Genomic DNA, 25,200 nt, shown 5'->3' on the forward strand with positions numbered 1-25,200 from the left:
TTTGATATATAGCGCCATGGTGAACATACAATTATGATCTTCCACACCAGGAAAATCTCTTTGCTTATTCCCTAGAAACAAAAATATCACAACTTCTCTTTTGGTATTCTACTTTTGGTTTATCATAATTTATATCTTGCAAAACAAAGAGATTACGTCCACTGCAGTTTTTATTCACAAAATAGAACAAACACAACAATAGCACATCGAAGAAAAAACCAGTTCATATCATTTGATCATTGATTCAGAACCACCGGTGTTGAAAGAAATTACAAGCTCAAAAAGGAAGTTCGTTTAGGTTAACTTCCATAGAATTTTGAATTTGAACAACCAAAAACATCATATTAGGAAGTCAGTAATCCTCTCAACGGGTTTTGGGAGTAAACTGACAAAATATGTTAAGGTAGAAAATAGTTTCTACATACGCTGCAGCTAGATGCCATCCTCCCATTTGCTAAACACCGGGCGGGAAACAGTTACAAGGCTGTTCACATATGGCAGATACTTTGCAAATCCTTCATAATTCCTTGCATTTCTCAGGCATTCCACCTTATGTGATGTTGCATTATAAGCAATAATCTTCCCCTCAAGATCAAGGATAAATGTGTCATCATTCACAAAAGACAAAGCCCTGCACAACCCATCCGTGTTCCCCAGAGCTTTAGGATCAAGAGGAATCACATGCTTCAGACTCATACTGATATCCCCGTAGACTTCAATTGAGCATTCATCTTGTTTGCGGGGCATAAGGTAGAACAAATTCCCTCGTATCTCTGTCAAAGCACCAGTTGGTTCTCTGCAAGGCGGGAGACTGAACATCCCATAAGTTTCATACTTAACATCAAATGCCAAAATTGCATCACACTGGGTTTCCCAATAGGCATATCCCTTCATGTAGAATCCATCACCATTCAATGCTACAGAATTCAGCTCAAAGCATACTGTTTCACTGATTCTCCAAGAGTCTGTCCTCGAGGAGTATATCTCAAAACACAAAACAGAAGTATCAGGCAAATTGACAACGCAGATGAGCTCATAATTTGCGTTAAAGTTGAATACAGCAGGTTCGAAAGCTAGTGCTATGGCTGTTTGAGGTCCGTGATACAATTTTGGCTTGGGCAGCATCCTCCATTCCTTGTTCACAGGGTTGCAAATGTAATAGGCTTGATCTCCACCACGGCCTTGACAGCAGATCAATCCATTGCAAGTGGTTCTGATATCAACGGGTTCAGGCAAGAAACTGAGGCCTTCACTAGGAATGCCAAAAGCAGTTGGATCAAGTGAGATGAAGGAAGGACTTTCACCTGGGGGCTGACAAAAAAGACCAGAAACTTCCTTGAATTGAGTAGTTTGCATGTGAACAAAAAATGGATTGTTGATCCACTGATCCCACTCTTTTGAAACGGTTTTGAACCTGTACAGTGACTTGGCTGGAAGGAAAGCAAGAGCTCGCTCTTTTATAACATCTCCAATGTCAGTGTTTTTCATCAGCTTTATGTGCTTAGGAAATTTAGCAGAGTCTTCTGGACTTCGGTCAGCAATCTGATGAGCAACATATTTGTAAGTACAATTGACATGGAAATTACAATGTTAGAAAAAGGGCAACTACAAGGACGATTTGCAGATTAAGATGCAAAGGATCATAAAAAAAACTTGCACTTCGAAATAACACCAAATTACTTATACCAATCATGATGAAAATTTGTACAAGGAAATCCAACACAGCAAAAAGAATTCTGTTTCAGTATCCATGAAAAATAAATAGCAGTACGCAATAACCAGGAGGACATGCAGGGTTCAAGAAAGTATATATATCAGAACAATGCACAGCAGGTAAAACAACTGCTTCAAGCTCAATTGAAAACCTATTAAAAGGCATCATTTTTGCAAAATATCAATTATCATTCCTTACTCATTATCATCGACATGGCACCTAAGTTTGCAAATATTATAGAATTTAGTGATAAATATTCCAGAACATACATCATTATATCTTTCCTTGGCATCTGAGTTCAGCAATGGCATACTCTTCCATTGTTGTATGTTTGGTGAAAATACATCTTCCTCCAGGTCATCATCCATTTCTTCCAGCTCTTCATAGTCACAATTGGCCATCATCCTTCAAATGAAGATTAACTAATCAGTTTCAGGGGGAAAAGGGAACCTTACGCATGCATATGATTCAAATGTGTAAAAACAATACACAAGGAACGAAGCAAAGAATGCATTAAAAAGTAAGTGAACACTAAACAATACACAAGGAACGAAGCAAAGAATGCATTAAAAAGATAAGTGAACACTAAGTCTGTACAAAGACAATAGCTATATCTAGGGGACATAGTTGAATAGTTCATCTGTTTCGACCTTTTCAGGCTCCAGGTGCAATGACAATAGCTATAAGCATGGAACTTCATAAACATTTTATTGTCATCAACAAACCATTATCCAAAGGAAAAAAAGGCATCAAATGCTTCATACACAAATCCTACAAATTACAAAGGTTTTACTGAAAAAGTCTCATAGAATTCGGGGTCAGGGCCCTAATAGGTGGTCCAAAATAAAGCCCAAATCTTGTTAAAAGTTTAAAATAATCATACCCCAGCACCGTAGGAAGAATAAAAATCCTGCTATATCAACCAAAAAAACTAAAATTCTGCTACTGTCGGGGGGAAAATGCATTTAAATAGGCAAGATTACAGGGTATACAATCATAAGTTCATGTCAAACTGAACAAACAAACAAAGCCAAAATTAATTTATTAGAGAGAGAGCAAAAAATTTAAAACAAGAACAAAATTAAAATAACAGAACCAACTGCCACAGAAGGTCATTCCAACTTGCATATCCATGTCTACGGTAAAAAAGAAGAGAAAAAAAAAATAAAAATTGTTAAAAAAAAAAAACTGTAGTAACGGATCAATAAGAACAATATGGAAAATTTAGAAAATCAAATACCTTTCTCTCTTTGTCCCTTCCTCTCGTCAAGAGATATAAAATGGGTGTTAAAAATCCCCCCAGAAAAGGAATAACACAAATCTAATTATCTTTGTCTTTTTATATGGGCAAAGAAACTTGTTCTGCAAGAAAGTAAATTCTGAATTAATTTAAGAAACTATAAGTAATTAAAGAAACTAATCCAGTAAGATAAGCAAATAAAATCAGAGATTCTTGATTGATGTTTCATAATTATAAAAATATAAACGGAATTATATATTTGTCATCCCTTCTACCAAGCTGCGAAAATCCATGAAAAAATATGGAAACAAATTAAAGAGCGATAACTGCTTCAAATTGGCAAGCATGGTACAACATTTACGCTTTGTTCTTTTGTTCAGCGTTCACAAGATCACTATACTTGTTTACAGAAATTTCGGTTTCCTCGTTCTTCTTCCATTTCTTCCTCTGGAAGGCCAAGATAACGGATACAAATCCCATTGAAACAGTAACGCGAACACAAGCATAGAGATAAAAGATTTCACATTCAACTCCAAAAGAATGGAAGAGAAAAAGAAAACAGATAATTACTTAAAGTATACGTAAAGATTCAGGGAGAAAATTAAAGAAAGTGGATTGAAAGAATCATAATGCAGGCACGAGAGAAGGAAGAGAACCTTTGAAATTGAAACAGAGAAAGAGAAGTGCGATCAATGGTTGAACGCTAGAAAGACTTTGAGCGAGAGGAGTCCACAGTTTCAGAGAGAAGAAGAGGAACCATATAACGTACGAGGTCGATCGTGGTACAAGAAATGGCTACTTATAAGCCAAGTGATACGTGGCGGATTTCGATTGATCCAATAAGGAAACTTTTTATTTTTTTTTTTATAATTAAGGTCAATGTAGCGTAAACTGTAAGTTTCTTGCGCGTGGAATAACGCGGCATTGAATGACTTGCCAAGCATATGGATTTTGTAAAATTTAATTCAATAACATTTTTAGTCCTCGTATGTTTCTTGAATAACAAGAATTAAACAGTTTTTTTTTTTAATTATAAACAAAAAAAATAAAAAATTAAATTTTATATTATCAACGAATTTTAATTAAATAATATTGAAATCATCTTTACGGCAATGAGATATTAAATTTAACTTTTAATTAGAATAAATTATATATTTAATTGGTTTAAAAAATAAATATAATTTTATACTTTAACTTTTGAATATTCTTTTTTTCTCATTTTATAATGACTCGTTGAAATAATTGCGCTACTTGACCAATTAGTTGGTTCGATACAGACACTAAAAGATTTATTTGTTAAACTAAATAAAAATTTTTCTTAAAAAATAAATAAATAATTTTTCTAAAAAATAAGTGAGTTGAATACATTTTTTATTAACCCATATAATTGCGATGACTCAGGCATTGGTCATATTTACCTCATTCGTGTTTTATAATTTTAAAATTAAAAATAATGACATAAATTAAATTTTAAATATCAAAATAAATATATTTTTCCAAACAACTTAAATTTATTTATATTAATAAAATAAATTTATAACTATTCCATCAATATTAAAATGACAATTATTTGGTTATAAAACTATTTTTTATTTTATATATCACTAATAAATGTTAAAAATAAAATATTTAATTATAATACTTGTTAGAAAAAATATTGTTACTTTATTCTTCTACATATTTTACAGTTTTAATAAATCCTTTGAATTTTTTATCTAATAAAAAAATATTATCAATTGTTTTTTTTTTTTTTTTTTGCTTATTTTCTTTCTCTTTTATCCCCCATGCCGCTCATTTTATCATAAACCAAACAGAAATACAACACCAATGGCATCTATCACTACTCATTGAACAAAATAAACTTCAAGTACTCAATTGCATAATTAGAACGAATAAATAGTTCTCCAAATGCATTAGCAAAGAAGTTTATTTCTAATTGTCTCACCTTTAATGCCAATTTTATATGGGGAAAAGATAAAAATTACATAAATATATTGACCATTATTTACATTATTCAGTTTAAAGATAATAATAAGAACATTCAGTGTACTTTCGTAGCATTGGAACTGAAAGGACCAAGCCTATAAGTAGATATCAAATTAGAAAGTCAAAGACACCCCAAGAAGAAGTTCTGATGAATATAAAGAGCGGAACTCAAGTTCCAAACCAAGACCACACACTATGACTGCCCAATGTCAAATTTTTTACTAAGGGAGACTAAACTATACCTCAACAAGGCTATTCACATAGGGAATCATCCTCGGATGATAATCTGCCTCAGTTGCCAGTTGTTTGATATCTTTAGTCTTCATGTTGTAGGAAATGAGTGTTCTCCCAAAACAAATCATCACAGTTTCACCACCAATACACAAAACTCTTCCCTGATCAGTCTGCCCAGTGAACACTGAATTGTTTAAAGCTACATTTTCCACAGACCATGCTCTTGTTTTGCTATGCATTTGCATTGTGTTTGTGTAGGCATTTGACAGCTCTGCTACAGTTAATTTTGAACCTTTTATGGAAGCAGAACACAGCTTCCCATTCACCTCACCCAAAGAACCAGAGGAATGGGAATAGAGGAGAGTTGATCGCTCACTCTTCAGATCAAAAGCAACAATCATACTCCTTGACTGCCAATAAACAGTGCCATCAACATAAACACCCGTACAGGGAATGATCTGCCGATTGCCGAAGCAAATCTCACCAGAAGTTCTCCAAGTTCCTTCAGCAGACGAATAAATCTCAAATTCATATCCATCCAGATCAGATTGAAATGCACAAATCAGCTTGTAGTCAGCCACAAAGTTAAGACATGATGGCTTGAAGACAAGCACAAGGGCAGGGTCAGAACCATGGTTAGCATCAGGTTTGGGAAGTTTCTTCCATTGCTGGGTAACAGGATTGCAGATGTAGTAGGCTTTGTATCCAGTGCGGCCCTGGCAGCAAAGAAGTCCATTAGAAGAACACCTGATGTCAACTGGTTCAGGCAAAAACTTCAAAGATGGGTCTCGAACCCCATATGCCATTGCGTCAAGGGAAATAAATGATGGCAGGGATGAATGAGATTGACAAAAAAAGCCAGATGCATCATGGAAAAAATTTGACTGGTTGTGAGCAAAGAAAGGAGATGAGATATAAAGCTTCCACTCCCGACAAACACTAGTGCATCGATAGAGAGATTTAGCGGGAAGGTAATGAAGGGTATTCTCCCTAATAATATCTTTGAGGTCCATGTAGATCTTGTTATTTACGTTTGCAAACGAAGTGCCAGATTTCTTTCCTCGATCCATTTAACTTCCAAATGAATTTTGAAACCAGTGACTAACTGCAGCCAAACCTCATTTATCAGAACCAACAATTACTAATATGCAAATAATAAACCCCAAACGTGCACATGCTTGAGAGAAGGGAGACAGTGCATCATCTAGTCCAAAGTGTTACACCGTATAGGAATATGAACTTGTCCATAAAATCTCCTATTTTCACACAAATTTATTAGAATTAACTACATTAGCTGCAAACACTTTATAACACTTTTCAATCAAGTCCTAATAACTTAATCAAACCCTAATAAATTTTTTTTTCTAAAACTTACTGTTAGCCCTACATTGCTAAGTGAAGATTCTTTGTTAACTAATTTCGAGTGAATTGCAGTGCCACATGCAGTACTCTCGCCAAATCAACCTACTACACTGAAACAATAATATTTTTTATGAAAAATACATGAATAAAAAAAAAAAAAAAAGATAATAAGAATCAACGATTTCAACTAAAAATTTCTTCTTCCGTACGCTCAAAACTAGGGAGGAATGCCTTGAATAGATACTACCACAACTTTCAAGACTTCAAATGAGAAAAAAAAAAAAAATCCCTTGAAACTAAAAAATTGACTGGTAAACAAACACCACATTCAAACAACATAGTCTAAACACTCCTCAGTGACTCAATTCGTAAGCTTGAACAGTCGAGCCTGGTAAATCCAACTCTGATTAATCAAGTTCAAGTTTTAAAACAAAATAATTTATTCAAATTTTGAACTTATTGGATCTGTCCATGTATCATTAATCTACTTTATAGCCAGAGGAACCCAAAATTACTAGCCAAAACAGGCAAAACAAAGGATTTTACCTTGCTCACGAAATTAAAAACAAAAAATAGTAAGTGTAAAACACATAGCTCATACTCAATCACAACGAAAGCCAAGGGGAAAAACCCAACAACGTTTCAGAGCAATAGAGAAAGAGAGAGAGAGAGAGAGAGAGAGAGATCATACCTCGATTGATTTAATTTTTCTTCCGTAAGATACTGATTGACAAGAGTTGTTGCTGATCCAGAAGGAGAGGTTTTTCCTTATGGTGTTGCATCTTTTGATTGGGCCCTTAAAGAAGTGCAAAGACAGAAACCTAGGAAAAGACTTTGACCGTGGATTTCACTCTCAGCGCCTTGTTTGGATTGGAGGAATGGCTAAGCTAAAGCCAAAAAATAATTGATTTAATGGTATCCAATATTTTTTTTTTATTATTTACAAAATAAATTAAAGAATATAATTGAATCCGAAATTGCAAGGCAAGGTTCCTTAAATTCGCCTGATTTTATTAAATTTAAAATAAAAAAAAATATTTATTATTTTTAATTAAATTAAATAACTGAGATTTGTTTGTCAAATTCTTTTAATATTGAGATATTGATATATTAAATTTATGCTTATGATATTTAAATGAGTCATTTAGTTATTAATTTAATTCTCAATAGACCTCATCTCACATTAAAATTAATTTAAAAGTAAACTCCTGAATTTTATAAAATATAAATTTAAAAGATAAAGACATGTATATTAAGATTAAAGTCAACGTTAAATGTATTGATTGGCACTATCTCAGTCAGCGGCGAAACCAAAAATCGATATTACGGCAAAATATTTCCTAATTTTCTTTTTTCTTATAAAAAAAAATTGTGATCACTTTTAAGCGAAAATGAAAAAATAGTTTATAAATTTTAAAAATTTATTTTTCTTAAAATATATATTAATAATTTTATTTTTATTAATGGTGTTGACTTTTTAATTTAACTAACTTTAAATTTTATCCGTTCACCATTTAAATTATAAAATAAATTTATAATTTATATATAAATATAATTATCAAAATAAAACATAAGTGATTATAACTTAATAAAAATTTTCATCAAATTTTGGATCCATCTATACTAAATATCAGAGTTAATAAAAAGTCTCTAAATGAATTTATCAATTTTAATTATAAAATTAAATAAAAAAGAAAAAAAAATAAAAGAGAAAAAAGGTTGAATTTTGAATCTTAAGTAGGGGTGGCAATTCGAGTTAATGGATCGTATTCGTGTCGTGTCAACACGCGATGCGAATACGATTAAGGTCGACACGAACACGACACAATTAATAAATCGTGTTAAAAATTTAAACACGAACACGACCCTTCTATTATACGGGTTACATGATATGACACGATAAATATTAAATTGTATTATGTGTATTTAATATTATACGACCCATTTAATACGAAATAACCCATTTAACACGGTTTGACGCGACTTAACCCATTTAACATGTTACATAAGTGGGTTCATGAGTCATAGAGAGTCAAATGGATTAATGGATCACGGATCAATACGTGACACGAATATTAAATCGTGTCATAAACATGTCAAATCGGGTTAGCGGATTAACTCATGACACAACACGATTATAAACATGTTATAAATAGGTCGACACTAATTCGACATAGACACAAATAAACCTAACTCAAACCCTATATTTTCATATTGTATTTGTGTCGTATTCGCGGGTCGTGTCCAAAATTGCTACCCTTAATCTTGAGATCTTGAGTTTATAAAATATGTATATAAATAATTATGATTTGTTATTTTGATGACTAAAATATTTATTTAATTAAAATATTAAATTATAGAATATGCTAAATTAAGATCATAACAAAAATTAAATTTAAGCATAAAAAAAAAATTAAATTAAACTAAAAGTATAACACTAATCCAATTAAGGGGGTAGAACGTTGAGGGCAGTGGCCCCTATTGGCTCCCTATTTCCGCCGTTGTCCTCAGCATTATAAGTATCCAATGATCGCGTACATATTCGCTCCTAATCATTTTTCATATTATTATTGTTATAAGTATCAAAATTAGGTCACTGGAAAATCTCAAAGAAACCTAGCAATGCCAACTACTTGATATGTCCATGATTATTATAAGTATTTTATTAATCAAAGAACCCCAACTATCTCAATCATAAATTTGTAGCCCAGTAAGGTATGAAAAATCATAATATAAAAATATCATTCTTATTTACATTTTTAACATAGAGTCAAGACCTTTCATTTAGATTACAAAGGATAAAAAGCTTTGGAAGGTTTTTAAAATTAAAAATTCACCCATAAATTTTAAAATATTTTATAAAAAAAATTGCTGTTTGCCTCTTAAATTTTTTTAAATTAAAAATTTTCCTACAAATTTTAGTGTATCTTTTAAAAAAGTTATTATTGGGCGCTTAAATATTTTTATTATTGTTTCAATTTCTGCATTTTTATGTAATTTTTATTTAATTATATTTTTATATTATTTAATTTTAATCTCTTAATATTTTATATTTTTATTTTAATTTCTATATTTTTATCAATATTTCATATTTTTTTTAATAATCAATTTTGGCCCCCCAATACAAATCTCTTAATAATCAATAGTTTATTTATTCACAATATCTGCCCGGAGAGAGGAAGGGAATGACTCATCAAGACAAGGGAAGGAAGGGCCTTCTCCTGCTCACTTAATTACCAACAAAAGTCCCTCGCTTTTGCCTATTCATGAAGACGACCGCTACATGTCAAGCCTCTAGAGAATAAACTCCTTTTATTTTTAATATCCCACTCAGATTATATTTATTTTAGTTTTATATAGTTTTTATTTTCTATACTTAGCTCAATTTATTTTATTAAAAATAATTTTTATATGAAAAAATATTTTACATGAAAAATATTTATAAGAAAATATTTTTTAATAAATATTTTTATTTTTTTATTTATAATATTAACTAATGGTATGTTTTTAGATAAATTATTTCCTTTTATTCTTTTCGCATTTATTTTCTTCCAATGAGACTCACTCCTCTCTGTTAATTATCATTTTCAGTTTTTCCCTATCAACATGTCCACTATTTCTCTCTCTCTCTCTCTCTCTCTCTCTCTCTACTTCTAAACAGAAGTCTCACACACTCTGCATTCTCTTTCTCGGCACCCTCCATTAGAATGAAGATTTCATAAGGTTTCAATAGATTTAACAAAATTTTCAATTTTAAGAGAGAATCATCTCCGATTCACTTTGGAATTATCTTGATAGAAAGCAAAAGACTTTTATTGAAACACATTTATCTCAATTTTTTTTCTCATCCCCTCTTGATGAACAAAGTAAATCTGGGTTTTTCAAAAATTGTTTGAAGTAATCTATATTTGGAGAAATCAAGGGGTACAGGTTGTGTTAACAACAAATTTTGACTTGGGTTGATGTTGATTAATGATTATAGCTCAAGTTTATTGCATTTATGGAGAGTTTGGAGTTGGGTTCTCTGCATTTCATGAGCACCATTATATTCAACTGTAACAATCTCATGAATGATGAAGATTTATTGTTTACAAATTGAAAAAGGAAAATTAAAACAATTTTCAATTTTTTTAAAATAAAAAAACTTCTGTATCCATTCTCAACCAACTTTTATTGATATAAATGAATTCTATCAAGTTTTGTAGAATTTATTTATAAATAGAATTTTAATATTTATTTTAAATAAAATATTATTTAAAATTTTTAATAATTAATTTTATAAAATTTATTATAATTAATTTAAATTTCATCTAAATTAATAAAATTTATAATTAAATTTTAAATTTAAAATTATATATATTTTAAATGATAAAATTATTCTCTTATTATGTATTATTTTATTTTATTTATTTTAAACATAAAATTTATTTTATTTATAATAAATTTTATATTTAATATAAAATATATTAAATAAAAAAATTATTTATAAATAAATTTTATTTATTTATAAATAAAATAAATTTTATCATAAAATAAAATAAAAAAGTTAGTTTTCAACTAAATTATTAAAGTTTTTGCGGCACAGGAGGCTTTTTCACTCTATTTTTAATTTTCTTTTTTCACTAACAGGGTTCACACATGGTGATATTGTATCCGTTATTTTTAAGTTCAATACAAAATGTTATCCATACGAGTTGTTTGAAGTTTGGACATCAAATACAGCAAAACGACAGCGGTTAATGCCATAAAAACTGAAGAAATAAATTGGAGGATGATTATCCACAAAAATTAAATACAGAAAAGCAGAAATTATAGGATAAACCAAGGCCGCAAGTTTAAGATACAACAATGGTTGGTGGCCCGTACCAGCTTATCTTCCTCAGCCGAAACACTGATCGCCAGGGACTGGCCCTGGAATGTAACCCTTGTCAAGGAACTGCAATCCAAACACAACCAAAATGGCAAGCAATGACAAGTATGATAATCCTTCTACAGCTCCCAGCAACCCAAATGGACCATTGGGCAGACCAGATCCAGTTTTGGCCTTGCTGTACAGTGACCACCCTATAATCCCCACAACTATCAGGTAGCTCACCCCTTCTAATGCCCCTATCGAGCCTCCAGGCCCGGGTGGAAGTCCACAGCCTGTCGTCTTCAGGGTGTAAAGAGACCACCCAATGACTGGAGTTGCGACTAATCCACCGGTGATTGCAGCTATCTCGACAGCGCTGTTGCCTTCTTCACTGGTCTCCTTTGCCATGCTTGTGACCTTGAGTCGTCGGCGGAACCTTGTGTTGTTGACACTGAAACGACGATGTCGTACTGACACTAGAGAGGTCGTTGCTGGTGGTGATGATAGTATCAACATATTTGATATTTCAGATGTCTGTGTTGCTACTTTTTTGTTCTGTAGATGCAAAATTTGGCTAACCGAATTTATAACTTGCATAGCGTTCATGAATGATAATTTTATTATTTTATACCTTTTTTTCATTTATTAAAATATTTAAATTTTATTTATTTATAAATATAATTCATTTTAATTAGAATTTAAATTTGATACTTCATATTTTTAAAGATGACAAATATATAAATATGATTATTTTTAATTTTTTTTATTTAGAATATATAAATAAAAAAATTGCTGCTATTAAATAATTTACATGATATATATTTTTTTAAAATTTTTGCGTCAATTTTTTAAATGTTGAGAGAAAATTACATCTTTTAATATTTTTTATATTATCATTTTTTAATTTTAATTAATTATGTATTTGTTTATTGCTTCAAGAAAAAGGCTCCATCTAATTACATTTGATATGTTTAAAAATATATTAGGAGACAATAAAATAAATGCAATTGAGAGAATTGAAAATTCTTTTAAGTTTTTAACCTAATTTTTTTTAAATTACCTTAAAAGATTAATTCATGATCATTATTCTTAAACATTTCTCTTCTAAAAGGCAATATGAATTATAATTCTATAAATGCAAAAAGACCTTTAAGAACAACACTTGTACAGCTCTCCCAGTGGCAGGAACCCAATGTCCGTGAAGTCTCATAATTATTACTTAAAAAATGAGGCCCATCTCACGTGTCTCAACTTTTGCGGATAAATCCTCCAGTACAACACGCTACCTGACCCGCGAGCGCGAGCACGCTCCCGCTAATGAAAAAACACCCAGGCATGAAGCGACTACTCAACTCTTACACCCCTAGTCAAGGAGAAACGAGGCCAAATTCCCAAAGCCCAATTCAATTCTTCGCTTGATACTGAGAAGCCTTATTAGTTTTCCCTCTTGGCCATTTTCAAAACAGCTTGGACTTGGCAAAATCGAAGAAAAACAACAAAGTTCGCCTATTTTTCCCTCTCGTCCCTCCAATTACTCGACTTTAGAATCAGACCCCGGGGGAGCATAAAATGGGCGGTGAACTCGTAACTGCTTTTTGAATTAACCATCACTAACGGCTATATAAGAAAGGCTAGCGGGACAAAGATACTAACAACTTTTTGAACTAACATCATCATTCCACCCAACACATACAATTCCTTTCCATCAACATTGCCAAAATCTACCAAACAATCTATCTAACAAGTTTCTCTATTTCCAAGCTTCAAGGCAGCCATTTAACAAAAACATTTTTGATTCAGCAGATTGATAGCAGGTCGCGCGCCTAGTGGTGCTTCTTTGATGACTTGTTATACTCAACAACATCATCATCTTCCTCGTCATCTTCACCATTATCATCCTCATCCAAATCCTCGTCCCTCTTTCTCTTATGGTGTGATGATGATGATGATGGCAACACCTGAACTTCATCATCATCCTCAACTTCTTCCTCCCCTTCATGATCATCTTCTTCATTTCCTAGCTCCATGTCACTACCTCCAGCATCATGCACTTCAGCCTGCCCCACTGGTTGAACCAAATATCCCGCACCAGAATCTTCTTCATCCTGTCATTGTAGAGAGAAATCCAGATCAGTAAGGCAGTGTATCACAAAAATACATTATTAACATTACATGAATCATAGAAAATAAAAATAAAACACCCACGCAAAAAGGATTAACAAAATACACAAATGCAAAACATTTTTATTTTTATTTTATTTAAAAAAAAAAGAAGAAAAAACTGCAAATGAACTCAGAAGGAAAGTATCTATAAAGCAATAATAACAAGTAATAATGAATAGTGAAGTCATGTTAAACTAAGATGTGCATGAACAATACCATAACAAGCTATCCACTAGCTATTAAAACCAAAACTACAAAAAAATAACTACAAATCCAACTCAGTTCTTGAAATAGTTGGAAGATAAAAAAAATAACTACAAATCCAACTCGGTTCTTGAAATAGTTGGAAGATAAATTTGCTACACTTGTTATGCGCACTAAAGGTAAAATTGCACCATATGTGCATAAAAAGTGCAAATGTACTAGAATCAAACAGCACATTTATTGTCTAGCTTATCATTGCTACGACCACAAATTAGAAAATAATAAATATAAGAAAGTTGATACATTACGGCAGATTACATACTAGCTTTCCAAGATTTTACTTACTACATCATGGTTACCAAGGAACTATGGCATTTTCCTTTCCTTTTTCCCCCAATTTCCACATCATTCTCAACAGCACAGTAGTGTTCTGAGGGGAAAAAAAATGAAAGCATTGTATCCAAAAAGTAATATCTTATCCTCCTACACATGCTAGATGGCCATGACTGTTTTTGCATCAAAACTGCAGGTTACAATTCCTTTTTTTTCAGTGACCATTTACCACAATAACTACGTCTTAGCCTCTTGGGTAATCCCAGTAAAAACAATGATTTCATGTTTACTAACAATATGGCACAAAGAATGTCTACACTATAAAAGGACTACACACGAGTAGAATTTCATACAAAAGAAAATGCAAAAACCAGCCAGCAATATCAGTAAAAATTCACAGAAAAAAAATGCAAGATATCAAGTCAGCAATAAGTAAGATGAGGTTGTATCAGTAACAGCAGCTATGCAGGTCCCCTCCTTCCAGATTCTGAGGAAGAATACCTATCAATCAGTCAATTCAACTGAACAGCACATGTACAGCAAAAAAAAAAAAAAAAAAACTAAAATGAAGGACTAAATTACATCCTAGAGTATCTCACCTCTTCCTCACCCTCTTCTTCATCTTCAAATTCTCCATCATCATCATCAACACCCTGTTCTTCTTCTCCAGTCTCCCCATTATCATCCTCTTCTACATCATCCTCTCCTTGATCATGGCCATCAATCTCCCCTTCCGTGCTTGTTAACCTTCCTGTACTCTCTGGCTCTGCAAATTCTGCCTCATCATTGTCTACTTCCTCTTCCTCATCCTCGTCATCATCGTCATCATCTTCATCATCATCGTCATCATCTTCAACCCCATCCTCCTCATCATCGCTATCCTCAATCTCATGGACCTCCACCACATCATCATCATCTCCCTCCTCATCAATTTCCTCTCCAGATTCATTTTCCTCCTCATCGCCCTCCTCCTCATCATCTCCAACATCTCTTCCCTCCACAGCGGCTACTCTAAAACCATTCTGGTTTGGCCCATTAATCCGCCTTGCAGTCTCCGTCTCCTCCTCATCTGCATCACTTTCCTCATCCTCATCCACATCAACAATCCCTTCAACCCCTTCACTATGCCCATTATTCAACCTGTAAGGCCTCTCCTCTCCATCAATCTCACCACTCCCAGGATCATCCTCCTCATCCTCTTCTTCATCCTCCTCCTCATCAGATTCAGGCCTCTCATTCTCCTCTGCGTCCATTTTATCCAAATACTTCAACGATTTGATCAATCCAAAAACCCTAGATCGATAATCCTTCACTCTGGTGACCGGACACTCATACAGATCGAGAGAAATGAGCTTCAACTGAGCCAGTGGCGCAAGATCTTCAATATATTGGATGCGATTGTTCGACAAGTCAAGGTCCCGAAGAGAGTCGAGGCCAGCCTCAACGAGGAACTCGAGCCCGCCAGCGATGCGATTGTCAGAGAGTATGAGCTTCTGAAGGTTCCTAAGGCGAGGGAACTGCTCAAGCGTCGAGACTCCTATATTAGCGATGGAGAGGTGCTGAAGGTTCTCGAACTTCTCTAAAAGACTCGGTGGAGGAAGACGACCCTGCACGCACTTCACCGCGCCGTCTAGGGTTAGGCTTCGAGCCGCCGCGTTGTCCGTTTGGCCGTCTAAAGCTGTCTCCACTGCCCTCTCCCAGATCTCATCCATCAAATACGAAACCCTCTCTATTATACGCCAATTAAATTTCTCTGCACCTATAAAATGAAAAATCTTTATCCAATATATCCCTCTCTATAGAAAGATTCAAAGCATAAACACGTAAATAAGAAATTAATCTGCACTCTATGACACTAAACAGATGAAACTTTTCATAGCCAAACTGACGAAGAAATTCGCGAAAGAACCAATAACCCTACCCAAAACAACAATAAACAGCAATCTGTTTGAACCGTTTAAAACCCTAATTCCTTTTCAGATGTATGCTCTATCTCTCACTATATCTCTCTCTCTCTCACTGTCTCTCTCTCTCTCTTGCGTGATAAGTAGCAAATTTGCTTCGAAGGAAAATACGGCTGATTTCTACTTTCTCTCCCTTGTTTATATTCTGCGTTCCTATTGGCTATTAGCGGGCTACTCGAGGATAAACGTTTGGCTCGTGGTTCGGGAGACTGGCTTGGGCTGGGCTAGGGTTAGGGGGGTGGAGTGCGGGGTTTGGGGTTAACGATGGTCTAGTTAATTATTGAAGGAATATGGACTGTCGGATTGAGTTGAATGGGATCGGTGACATGGACAAAATAGACGGTGGAGATTGGAGGATGGTGTGTTTGTTTTCGAGAGCGGCGGAGGGGGGGGATGTGAGAGAGAAAAAAGAGAATGCCTATACCGTGCCTTTGCATCGCCATGTTTGACACGTCACTTTTGGTGTGACTATCAAGGCCAGTGGATACATAGCCACTTAGTTATGGACAAATCACGGAAATGCCACGCTAATCGTCGTTTTGGGTTACCTTAGATGACAATAATTATCCTCTGACTTTTATTTATTTTTCTATTTTTATTTTTTATTGCAAAATATACAGAAAAATTGAAAATTTCTTACACTGTGCTTCAGATAAACTAAAAATAAAAATTACTATAAGAGTTAGAATAGGGTTGGTTAGACAACGGACAATATTATACATTGTTATACTTGATTAATAATAGAAACATTGTAAATACGTACTATTATATTTATTTTATTAATGAGATTAACATTGTTACTATTATAGATAATATGCATTATTTAACATTATATTTAATTTAATAAAAAAATTTTTTATGCTTTGTAATTATATATAATTTTTCCATTTTATTTATCACACCATAATAACTGGAGTTTAAGTAATTATTCCCTGGATTTTTAAATTGACCCATAAATCTCATTGTTATTGTTTTTTTATGTTTTTCTTTATGTTAGTACTTAGTAGTGTCATTTTTAGGAACACGTGTGTAAATTTATATATATATATATATATATATAATTTTCAGCTTTTAAATGTATGCTTGATGATTGGATTGTAAAATTAAATTAAAAAAAAAACTCACAATTTAAGATATTGCATTTAATTTCTTTTTGCATGATAAATTGAAAATTCCAGACCTTTTTTTATACGGGATTTTATATGTACTTTATAGTCTTTGTCAATCATAAGTTTTTTTTTGGACAATAGGACAAGACAGCTTCGTCAAGGCCACAATCTCTCATATATTCATTGCAGACGACATGCTCCATTTTGGGAAGCTAGTCTTGAAGAAGCCATCCAATTCTACTCTTTGCCTGCACCACAAAACAAAGGAAGAGTCCTTGGCATTTCTACTTCTACACAACAAAAAAATGTAGAAAATTCGAAGAGGACTAACTGACATGACAGTTTAGAAAAAGAAGATGCTTTCTACTCTGTCGAATTTGGGTATAAACGAGAAACGAAGGGAATTAGAGCTATTGCAACTACTTAAAATCGAAGGCCAAGCAACAAAATAAAAATATATATGGAAGCTTTAAGTCCCACGAAAAGATAAAGTACTCTCTTGTATGCAAGAAGTCTTTGCGGATTAGACGTATCATTGTGTCTCAGAAGGGAAGTGAGATAATAGAACCCCTTTATGATCATGCTAGAGCCTCGCGGATGATTAGTGTTTCGTGAGGATTAAGGCGTCCATATCCAATGAGAAAGAGGCTGATACAGCCAGAATGGCATCTCATGAATGGTTTGAAATCCACCACAGGCAACAGCCAACAGATACTAATCCTATTCTTGAGACTCGGTTCACCATCAGTAGGACTATCAGATGACCAGAAAGTATAAAAGGTTGTAATTTGTAGAAATAGTGTAGGTTAGATTCTAGATAGCAGGGTTTTCATATGTGTCATTCAGCCTTGTGAGCAAAAGCATTGTTAGCACTTCAGAAAAGGCTGTGAGCATGGTAATTAGCTGGAATAACAGAGGAACAGTTGTCCGATCCGACTCTTCAGTGATCATACAAGCAACACACAACCAGAATGAGCTGTTCTATGGGAGATCTCAGCAATTATACCTGAGGTAGAGACCTTTTCACAGCGTAGAATTCGTGGAATGGAGTTACGAGTAACCAGTAATAATTCATATGCAAGCAACTCACGAGAATGCCAAGTTATTTGATCTTGGCTTAAAAATCTTAAAATTCTTATCCCATTCAAGTGCCTTATGCCTGCCCATCTGATTTCCAAATCCATAGCCATCTCCTGCTGTTGTTTCTGTTAGGAATCTTGTTCCACGTTAAAAAAATACAAAGATAAAAGATAAAAGATAAAATGATAAATATAAGTGGCTGAATTGCAACATTAATTTAACTAAACATTTTGATGTGTAAAACAATCTAATCACTTATATAACCTCGAATTAAAATGAATTAAATTATAATTTAAACAATACTCTCTCCAAATTTAACAATTTCTCATGCCCTTATGGGCCACACACGTTTGTTTCTCATATAGAACCAAAACAAAAACAGAGATTTCTGTTCCAATAAGTGAAGCAAGCAAGATCCATGATCTCTGAATTGGGAAATATTCAACAAGAATTCCAGAACAGTAAATGGAGAAAATCATGACTATATCCTATCATGCAATCTAAAATATACAACAGAATAGCATGACCAAACTCACACCAGTTACTTGTTCTCTCCACCCAGGTTAGCATTTTTACCACCATTTTGACAGCCAATGCCTTTCAGCTCAGCATAACCTGGTGCTAATTTAGGTGAGGGCTGAACAATTGGAGAAGGCCCCGATGAAGGTGTGGACCGAAATGGCCAGGAGATTGTACTCACACATGAAGCTGGGGCACTAGAAAACTGGTTTGACCTAGCCACAGCTGTTGAGTCTTTATCCATTTTCAGCTTATCTATCTTCTCTTCCAGCTCTTGACAGTTGGACTGCAACTCATTGATATCCACTCGAGTTGCATTCTGAATTTTCTCTCCTGATGTCCTAGCTCCAGAACTTCCAAACTGAAGCCAGGGCTGCCTGAAAATCTGCCATGCAGGGGGACGGGCACGAGAATTACTGTTGTTTTCAACATCCTCCTTGCCCCTGACCAATGCATCATTTGTTTTATTTGGTTTGTTTTCAGGTTGTTTATCTTTGTCTACAGAGGATGATGTCAATTCAACTGGGTCAACTCTAGAAGCAGATGAACGGCCTGAAGAAATTGTAGTAGTAGGAAATGCTTTTTCTGGAGGGACAGCAGGAGTATAATTGGATGGGAGTAGATCATCCCAATTCTCCAATAGTTCCTTGTAGACTTTTCGGAGTGTGACCTCAGTGAGACCTGTCACTTTACAAATCTCTGCTTGTGTCTTTCGCTTGTCTTCTAATTGGCATGCCAGATATATAGCAGCTGCAGAGATGCTAATGGGATTCCTGCGAGTGCAGAAGCATTTGTTGATAACAACTTCTCCAATGTGGGTCGCCAATTCCTAGCAAAGTTAGTTAAACTTATTGACCAAATTTCATCAAGTGAAACTAAAAGTGAAAAAAAAAAGTTCCACAATCAATCAAGTTAAAAAGACAGACAGTCCTGATTCCCTTCCTTTATTTTTATTATTTTTCCAATTTTCCATCATCAATCTTATGGATGATGTTTTTAGTTTATTGGAAAGTTTAAGTAATTACCAATTAGATATTTAGAAAGAACTCTTCTCATGAATAAACATATTTCAACAATCCATTTATAGCACCATTGAAAAACAAAACTAGTTTTTTTTTTTTTTTCAAAATCACTATGAACTCTCTCTCTCTCTCTCTCTCTCTCTCTCTCTCTCTCTCTCTCTCTCTCTCTATATATATATATATATATATATATATATATATAGGTCAAGAACAAAGGTTGCAGTATAGTAGTTCCAAATCCAATTTCTGAATCAGGGGATATCCTGTTCACTTTTATAGCTTTTCCTAATCAAGAAGCCCTGCCTAAATGGGTAGGTCCGGTTCAAGTGTTCATCAATCGGATGGAACAATATGCTCCAGGGGGGTAATATGAGGTATAGTGCAATATGTCTCTTCACTTTGAAAGAGGCAAGAAGGTTTTCTTAACTTCAAGGCTTCTTTAATTTCCAAGGGAATTCAATTTGAAACCTCCAACAGGGTTTGCAAATTTGTCATTATAGATTTTCTTTTTATTTTAATGTTTTCATTTCTTCTTAACTAGTAAAGGTAGGATTTTGTTATTTTCATTTTCTCATTTGGTTTACAACTTCCAAGCACTTTCAATCCTTCAAATATAATTGGCCTTTCAGCTAGAAACCTAACTTTTTCAACATCATAAGTCAATTCCATGCAACAAAATACCTGAGCAGATTTGTTCAATTGGAGGAGTGTACAGAATCTAGGCATATGGACTGAAATGGAATTGCTATTTATGGGCTGACTCAGTTGCAAAGCTTCTCCTAGTATCTTTATATACTTCCCAATCTCCTTCTGTGGAACATTAGCTGCAATTGAGATTTCCTGCATCAAATTACAAGTTAAATTTAGAGGATACTCATGGCTAAAAATGATACTAACTGCCCAAAATTGAGTCAAAGAATACAATGTGACAGTCAAACGTTTGCATTCCGTTTAAGCGTCAGACTGATAAAAAATTCAGTCGAACAACCTACACCAGGCATAAGATTGCTTGGGCACTCTAAACCGAGCAGAAGATAGCTTGGACAACCCTGACTGAGCAAAAGAAGAACTAAGAAAGAAGAATGATCATGCTTGCCTAGTAAGACGAGCAAAACTCTACTGAGCGATAGTAACTCCAGTCAATGATAAGGCTGGATTTTCAGGAGGGAATCTGGAGATATTAACCCAATATCTAAGATTAATGCAATTCATACAATGGCTATCAACCATTAATCAGATTCGCTTGCTCTGTCAAAATTAACTCTGAGTGTTAGAGTGGCTGATCAGAAGACCACCGATCTCGCCATTTCTTCCTTCTATAGGCTTACTTGGAGTTTACTTGGTTCCTTGACTATTCATCAGAGGCTCACTGGTTCACACCACACGTCATCCTTTATTCTTTAAGATAAAGCACAGGACATCAATAACTCAACGATGGGATGTGGAATTTTTAATGACTCTTCCACAACAGCACGTACGATGCTCATCCATAAAGCAACCTCTGTATCTACATGTAAGGTAACACATATATATATATATATATGTATATATATATGAACCCTTTCCTGCCTGCTCCCACCTTAGTACACAGGCTTGCATTAACAAGACAAATGAAAAAAAAATGTCAGATATGGAATCAAAATGCAGGCTAACTTAATGCACATATGAGCAAATATTGGTACTTCTGCGCAGAACCAAAAGCAACCCAAGAACAAATTTTTCCCCTAAGAATTACTTGATACCACATATTTGGTTTAACTCCGAAACCAAGGAAAGCTAAAACTGAAACCCAACGACAGGTAATGGACAAATTCAAGAATATATTCCATAAAACTCCACAAAAATCTAAGGCATGAACTTTGTTATTACCAAAACAGAAAAATGATTATACCTGAAGGGTTCTGGGCTCCTGAGCCTCCCTAATGGCCTGAACAAGAGCAGCAGTGGCAAGGGCTTCAACGCTGCGGTTCCGCAAACAAGTAGCTGAACAACAATCCCTAAACAATTGAAACGCATGATCCGAAATATCACAATCCAACCGCAAAATTGAAGCCACATCAATAATCTGCATATACGCTCTCAGATTATCGACAACCACCGTGGACGAAGTTGGATTCGATGATGATGATGAGGTGGTTAATTCAAGAGTGCGCTCCAGCTCAGCTAGGTGGCCGGAGAACGAGAGGGAGGAACGGAGGGAGAGTGGGCTTGGCTCAAGAGACCAAGTGGAGAATGCGGTGATGAAGCCCGTGGGCTCGAATGGGTCCTCCTCGTCTCCTTGGCGAGCATGGAAGGCCTGGTGGTGTAGGCTTGGAAGATCGGAGGTGACCAGGCAGAGAGGGTTGTCTTGGGCTCGAATGTGAAATAGGTGGTAAGGTTGGAATTGACGTTCCTCGACAACTCGGCCACAGGATGTGCACTCGGTGATTGAGCGGCCGGAGCTTGTAAGGGCGCACCGCGCCTGCACCGACGAGCAATAAGGGCACTTCATTTTCTGGTGCTATTGCCTGCAAGTCGTACTACTTGACATAAAGGAGAGGTTTGCAGAGGTTTAAAAACTCTCCTTTTAAAAGAAAAGGGAAAAAAAAATCCCTAATTTTTCACAAAAAAAAAAATAAAAATTGAAGGACTTGAAGGGCTGATTGGTTACTTTGTATGTTTTCTTTTTCGGGCTGTTTGTGTTTCGTTAAAATTAATCAGTTCCTTTCAAAAAAAAAAAATAATCAGTTGATTCTAAAAATTAATAAAATTAAAATGTCCATTTTTTATTTAAAATACAATTCTTTAATCCTTCCATTAGCTTTGTAGATAGATATCGTCATTAAATAGGGTTAGAAGAGGGACAATATATTTAAATTCAAAAATATCCGTTTACTCCTTTTTACTTTTGTTTGGATTGTAAATAGTGTGATTTATAATTGTATTGTATTATGTCTTATTATATGTTTGGAAGGATAATTTGGTAAATTTTTTTATTTGATTAAATGATATGATAAAATAAAAGTAAATATTATAAAAATATTAGTTATTATTATTTTAAAAATAAAAATAGTTTAAAGATATTTATTTAAATAAAATATTAATTTACAAATAATATTATCATAATAATAATTGAAGACACATTTTTATTTTTTTAATTAATCATTAAACATATCTTATAAAATATATAACATTTTTATGAGAGAATGAATTATATAAAAATAAAATAAGAATACAAAAAATATAAATCATGCAATACCACCATTTTAGTGGTTTGAAAAGTTACAATAAAATGATAGTACAACCTAAAACTATCATTCTTAAAAATAATCTTCCCAATCACTTAAAAGAATAAGTACACTTATATGAAATTGCATGAAATCATCATAAATTATGATCCAAAACATAATGTTAAACACCCATGGCTCCTCTTCTCCTTAAAAGACCCACAACTGAATGTCTAGCTTTCTTTGTACTTTCCAATTCAAGACATACACTCATCATCGTTGGAAGAACAAGAGCAAGAAGTTTAGTTCAATCAAAGGTCTATGGTTGAATTTCTGAGTCTTGAGTTTAATTTGAATTCTTTTGGCATATGTGTATGTATAAAGAGAGAACAACGTGGATTATGGTTCATGTGCGATGTTACAAAATGAGTGTGGAGCTAAGCGAAAGTTCTTTTTAATTATTGGAGATCATTTCAAGGAGAGAGAAAAAGACAATGAAGATGAATTTTTTAAATTGATAGAACCATCATCTCTGCAATTTTCATTGTCATTATATATTAAACATCGATGACATTCAGTAAACAATTGAAATCCTAAATAACATTACAAATTAAAGAGATGATAAATATATATGAGTTATTATATTCCTAAAATTATTAGAAATAACCATTTTCTTTGCAACGCTGGATTACTTCGTAAACATTTCATTTAGCCCATATTTAAATTCAAAACTAAAATCCAATAATTTTTTGAATACACCCATAGTTTTTTTCCCTTCAATATCCTTTAAGGATTCCACTTTTGTTATTGGGAACTTTGGATAATTGGGAGAAAGAAATTTTGTCTAATATTTATGGAGAGAAAATTTCTCTCATTTTAGTTATGGTTGTTTGAGAAGAAAGCCATCCTTCATTGCTAGCAATTGGCTTTTACCTTCCCCATTTGAGTAGGGAAGGCCTTCTTTCCTTGTCTAGAGTATGGGTTTGCCCTCCCCACCTTTAAGTGAGGTGTATATATGGTTTTGGTCATTTGTCTTGCAAATGACAGAACTTAGTGAGAGTAATCTAATGGTTTGTTTATTTCAATCTCAACTAGCAAATCGAAGTTTCGACAAAGAGTTGCATTATGTTTTTTTTTTCAATGTTGGGTTGTTAGCTTGAGCTATTCTTTCTAGATCCATAAGTTCCATATGTACCAATATCCTCCATTTAGGCGTCCAATCCCTTAAACGGCCATGAAGACCTAAAAGAGCTTTGCCACTGCCCAAAGATCCTCTCATTGGCTATATCTTCTATTGTGCAGTTAGCTTGGATTAATGCTTGGTTGTGAGGATTAGGTCTAATACGATTATTACTAATGATAGGCCATCCTTACTAGTTTTTAATGGGGTTTTTTAACTATCTCTAGCCTTTGTCAAGCTCGATAATATTCCGGTATGATGCTCATTTTCCATTGAGTCATCGCTTGCAAGTTGAAGCTGTTCAGTCTTTAAGGTTTCTTATAGCTTGTTTAGCATTAAATTTTAAAGGCTGAAACTACTTTTCTGAATTAAAATATTATTTTAAATGCTGTTGAAAAAAATAATTAAAAAAAATATTTTATTATTTTAATATTTTTAAAATTAAATTTTATTAAATTTAATTTTTAATTATTTTTAATATTCTCTAATTAACATATTTTAAAAAGTGATTTTTACAATAACAATTTCAATAATAATATCAATAAGACATTTAATTTGGAGCTACATACTTTTGATTACTTTAGAGCTGGATGGTTGTAGGATAGGGCCCTTTTTTTTTTTTTTTTTTAAATCAAGTGATGTAATATGTTTGTATTTAGGCCTTAAGCCATATTCTATATTACTCTTTCTAGCCCATCAATGACATAACATATAATCATGGGGAAAAAATTGATGTGCAAGTATGTATTGTCCTTGCCTTGTAAATTTTTAATTCTTTGTTATCTTATTACTTTACCGATTTAAGAACCCAACATTATATTAAATTTTCCACACATAGTAAAGGATAATGTCCCACATGTTTTCCTTTACCTTATATATTTTGTATAAAAATATTTAAATAATTTATACATAATTAAATTAGAGTAGAGATGCTTTAAAAATAATTAATACAACAGCAGTGTTTAAAAAATTTTAACATAATAATTATAAATAATTAAAATAAAAATAATTATACATAAAAGATTAATAATT

General features: G+C 33.5%; 5 protein-coding genes across 8 annotated transcripts; all 5 read right to left on the reverse strand.

The window, feature by feature from the left end:
* Positions 1–206: 206 nt before the first annotated feature.
* Positions 207–3,723, reverse strand: LOC110634317 (F-box protein At5g49610). The gene is made up of 4 exons (XM_021783257.2): positions 3,611–3,723; positions 2,955–3,076; positions 1,984–2,119; positions 207–1,542 (listed from the first exon to the last, which is right to left on the reverse strand). Exons 3-4 carry the CDS (start codon positions 2,116–2,118, stop codon positions 433–435), a joined length of 1,245 nt encoding a protein of 414 aa, XP_021638949.1. The 5' UTR covers position 2,119; positions 2,955–3,076; positions 3,611–3,723; the 3' UTR covers positions 207–432.
* Positions 3,724–4,935: 1,212 nt separating this feature from the next.
* LOC110634331 (F-box protein At5g49610) lies at positions 4,936–7,399 on the reverse strand. Of its 4 annotated transcripts, none has more exons than XM_021783279.2 (2): positions 7,228–7,399; positions 4,936–6,275 (listed from the first exon to the last, which is right to left on the reverse strand). In XM_021783279.2, exon 2 carries the CDS (start codon positions 6,242–6,244, stop codon positions 5,177–5,179), a length of 1,068 nt encoding a protein of 355 aa, XP_021638971.2. In that variant the 5' UTR covers positions 6,245–6,275; positions 7,228–7,399; the 3' UTR covers positions 4,936–5,176. The 4 variants fall into 4 exon arrangements, with proteins under 4 accessions (XP_021638971.2, XP_021638969.2, XP_021638970.2 ...); XM_021783277.2 differs by having other exon boundaries at positions 4,936–6,279; positions 7,228–7,398; XM_021783278.2 differs by lacking the exon at positions 7,228–7,399 and adding an exon at positions 7,083–7,215 and having other exon boundaries at positions 4,936–6,279.
* Positions 7,400–11,253: 3,854 nt separating this feature from the next.
* LOC110634330 (uncharacterized) lies at positions 11,254–12,000 on the reverse strand. Its single transcript, XM_021783276.2, has one exon. It carries the CDS (start codon positions 11,992–11,994, stop codon positions 11,416–11,418), a length of 579 nt encoding a protein of 192 aa, XP_021638968.2. The 5' UTR covers positions 11,995–12,000; the 3' UTR covers positions 11,254–11,415.
* A 1,034-nt stretch (positions 12,001–13,034) lies between these two features.
* On the reverse strand, positions 13,035–16,173 carry LOC110634328 (acidic leucine-rich nuclear phosphoprotein 32-related protein). The gene is made up of 3 exons (XM_021783275.2): positions 16,010–16,173; positions 14,688–15,847; positions 13,035–13,493 (listed from the first exon to the last, which is right to left on the reverse strand). The coding sequence occupies exons 2-3, from the start codon at positions 15,798–15,800 to the stop codon at positions 13,212–13,214; spliced, it is 1,395 nt and encodes a 464-aa protein (XP_021638967.2). The 5' UTR covers positions 15,801–15,847; positions 16,010–16,173; the 3' UTR covers positions 13,035–13,211.
* A 2,381-nt stretch (positions 16,174–18,554) lies between these two features.
* Positions 18,555–22,378, reverse strand: LOC110634327 (plant-specific TFIIB-related protein 1). The gene is made up of 3 exons (XM_021783274.2): positions 21,674–22,378; positions 20,464–20,622; positions 18,555–19,589 (listed from the first exon to the last, which is right to left on the reverse strand). The coding sequence occupies exons 1-3, from the start codon at positions 22,271–22,273 to the stop codon at positions 18,783–18,785; spliced, it is 1,566 nt and encodes a 521-aa protein (XP_021638966.2). The 5' UTR covers positions 22,274–22,378; the 3' UTR covers positions 18,555–18,782.
* Between the last annotated feature and the right edge of the window lie 2,822 nt (positions 22,379–25,200).

Source organism: Hevea brasiliensis, chromosome 16, assembly GCF_030052815.1.
Source record: "Hevea brasiliensis isolate MT/VB/25A 57/8 chromosome 16, ASM3005281v1, whole genome shotgun sequence".
Classification (NCBI taxonomy): Eukaryota; Viridiplantae; Streptophyta; class Magnoliopsida; order Malpighiales; family Euphorbiaceae; genus Hevea; species Hevea brasiliensis.

Coding starts and splice junctions, on each gene's coding strand:
- LOC110634317 (XM_021783257.2), bottom strand. CDS start 2,118: ATGATGGCCAATTGTGACTATGAAGAGCTGGAAGAAATGGATGATGAC. Junction 1,543..1,983: donor CCAAGGAAAGATATAATGAT/GTATGTTCTGGA, acceptor GTTGCTCATCAG/ATTGCTGACCGAAGTCCAGA.
- LOC110634331 (XM_021783279.2), bottom strand. CDS start 6,244: ATGGATCGAGGAAAGAAATCTGGCACTTCGTTTGCAAACGTAAATAAC.
- LOC110634330 (XM_021783276.2), bottom strand. CDS start 11,994: ATGAACGCTATGCAAGTTATAAATTCGGTTAGCCAAATTTTGCATCTA.
- LOC110634328 (XM_021783275.2), bottom strand. CDS start 15,800: ATGGATGAGATCTGGGAGAGGGCAGTGGAGACAGCTTTAGACGGCCAA. Junction 13,494..14,687: donor AAGAAGAGGGTGAGGAAGAG/GTGAGATACTCT, acceptor CTACAATGACAG/GATGAAGAAGATTCTGGTGC.
- LOC110634327 (XM_021783274.2), bottom strand. CDS start 22,273: ATGAAGTGCCCTTATTGCTCGTCGGTGCAGGCGCGGTGCGCCCTTACA. Junction 20,623..21,673: donor AGGAGCCCAGAACCCTTCAG/GTATAATCATTT, acceptor AATTTGATGCAG/GAAATCTCAATTGCAGCTAA. Junction 19,590..20,463: donor AATTGAACAAATCTGCTCAG/GTATTTTGTTGC, acceptor TAACTTTGCTAG/GAATTGGCGACCCACATTGG.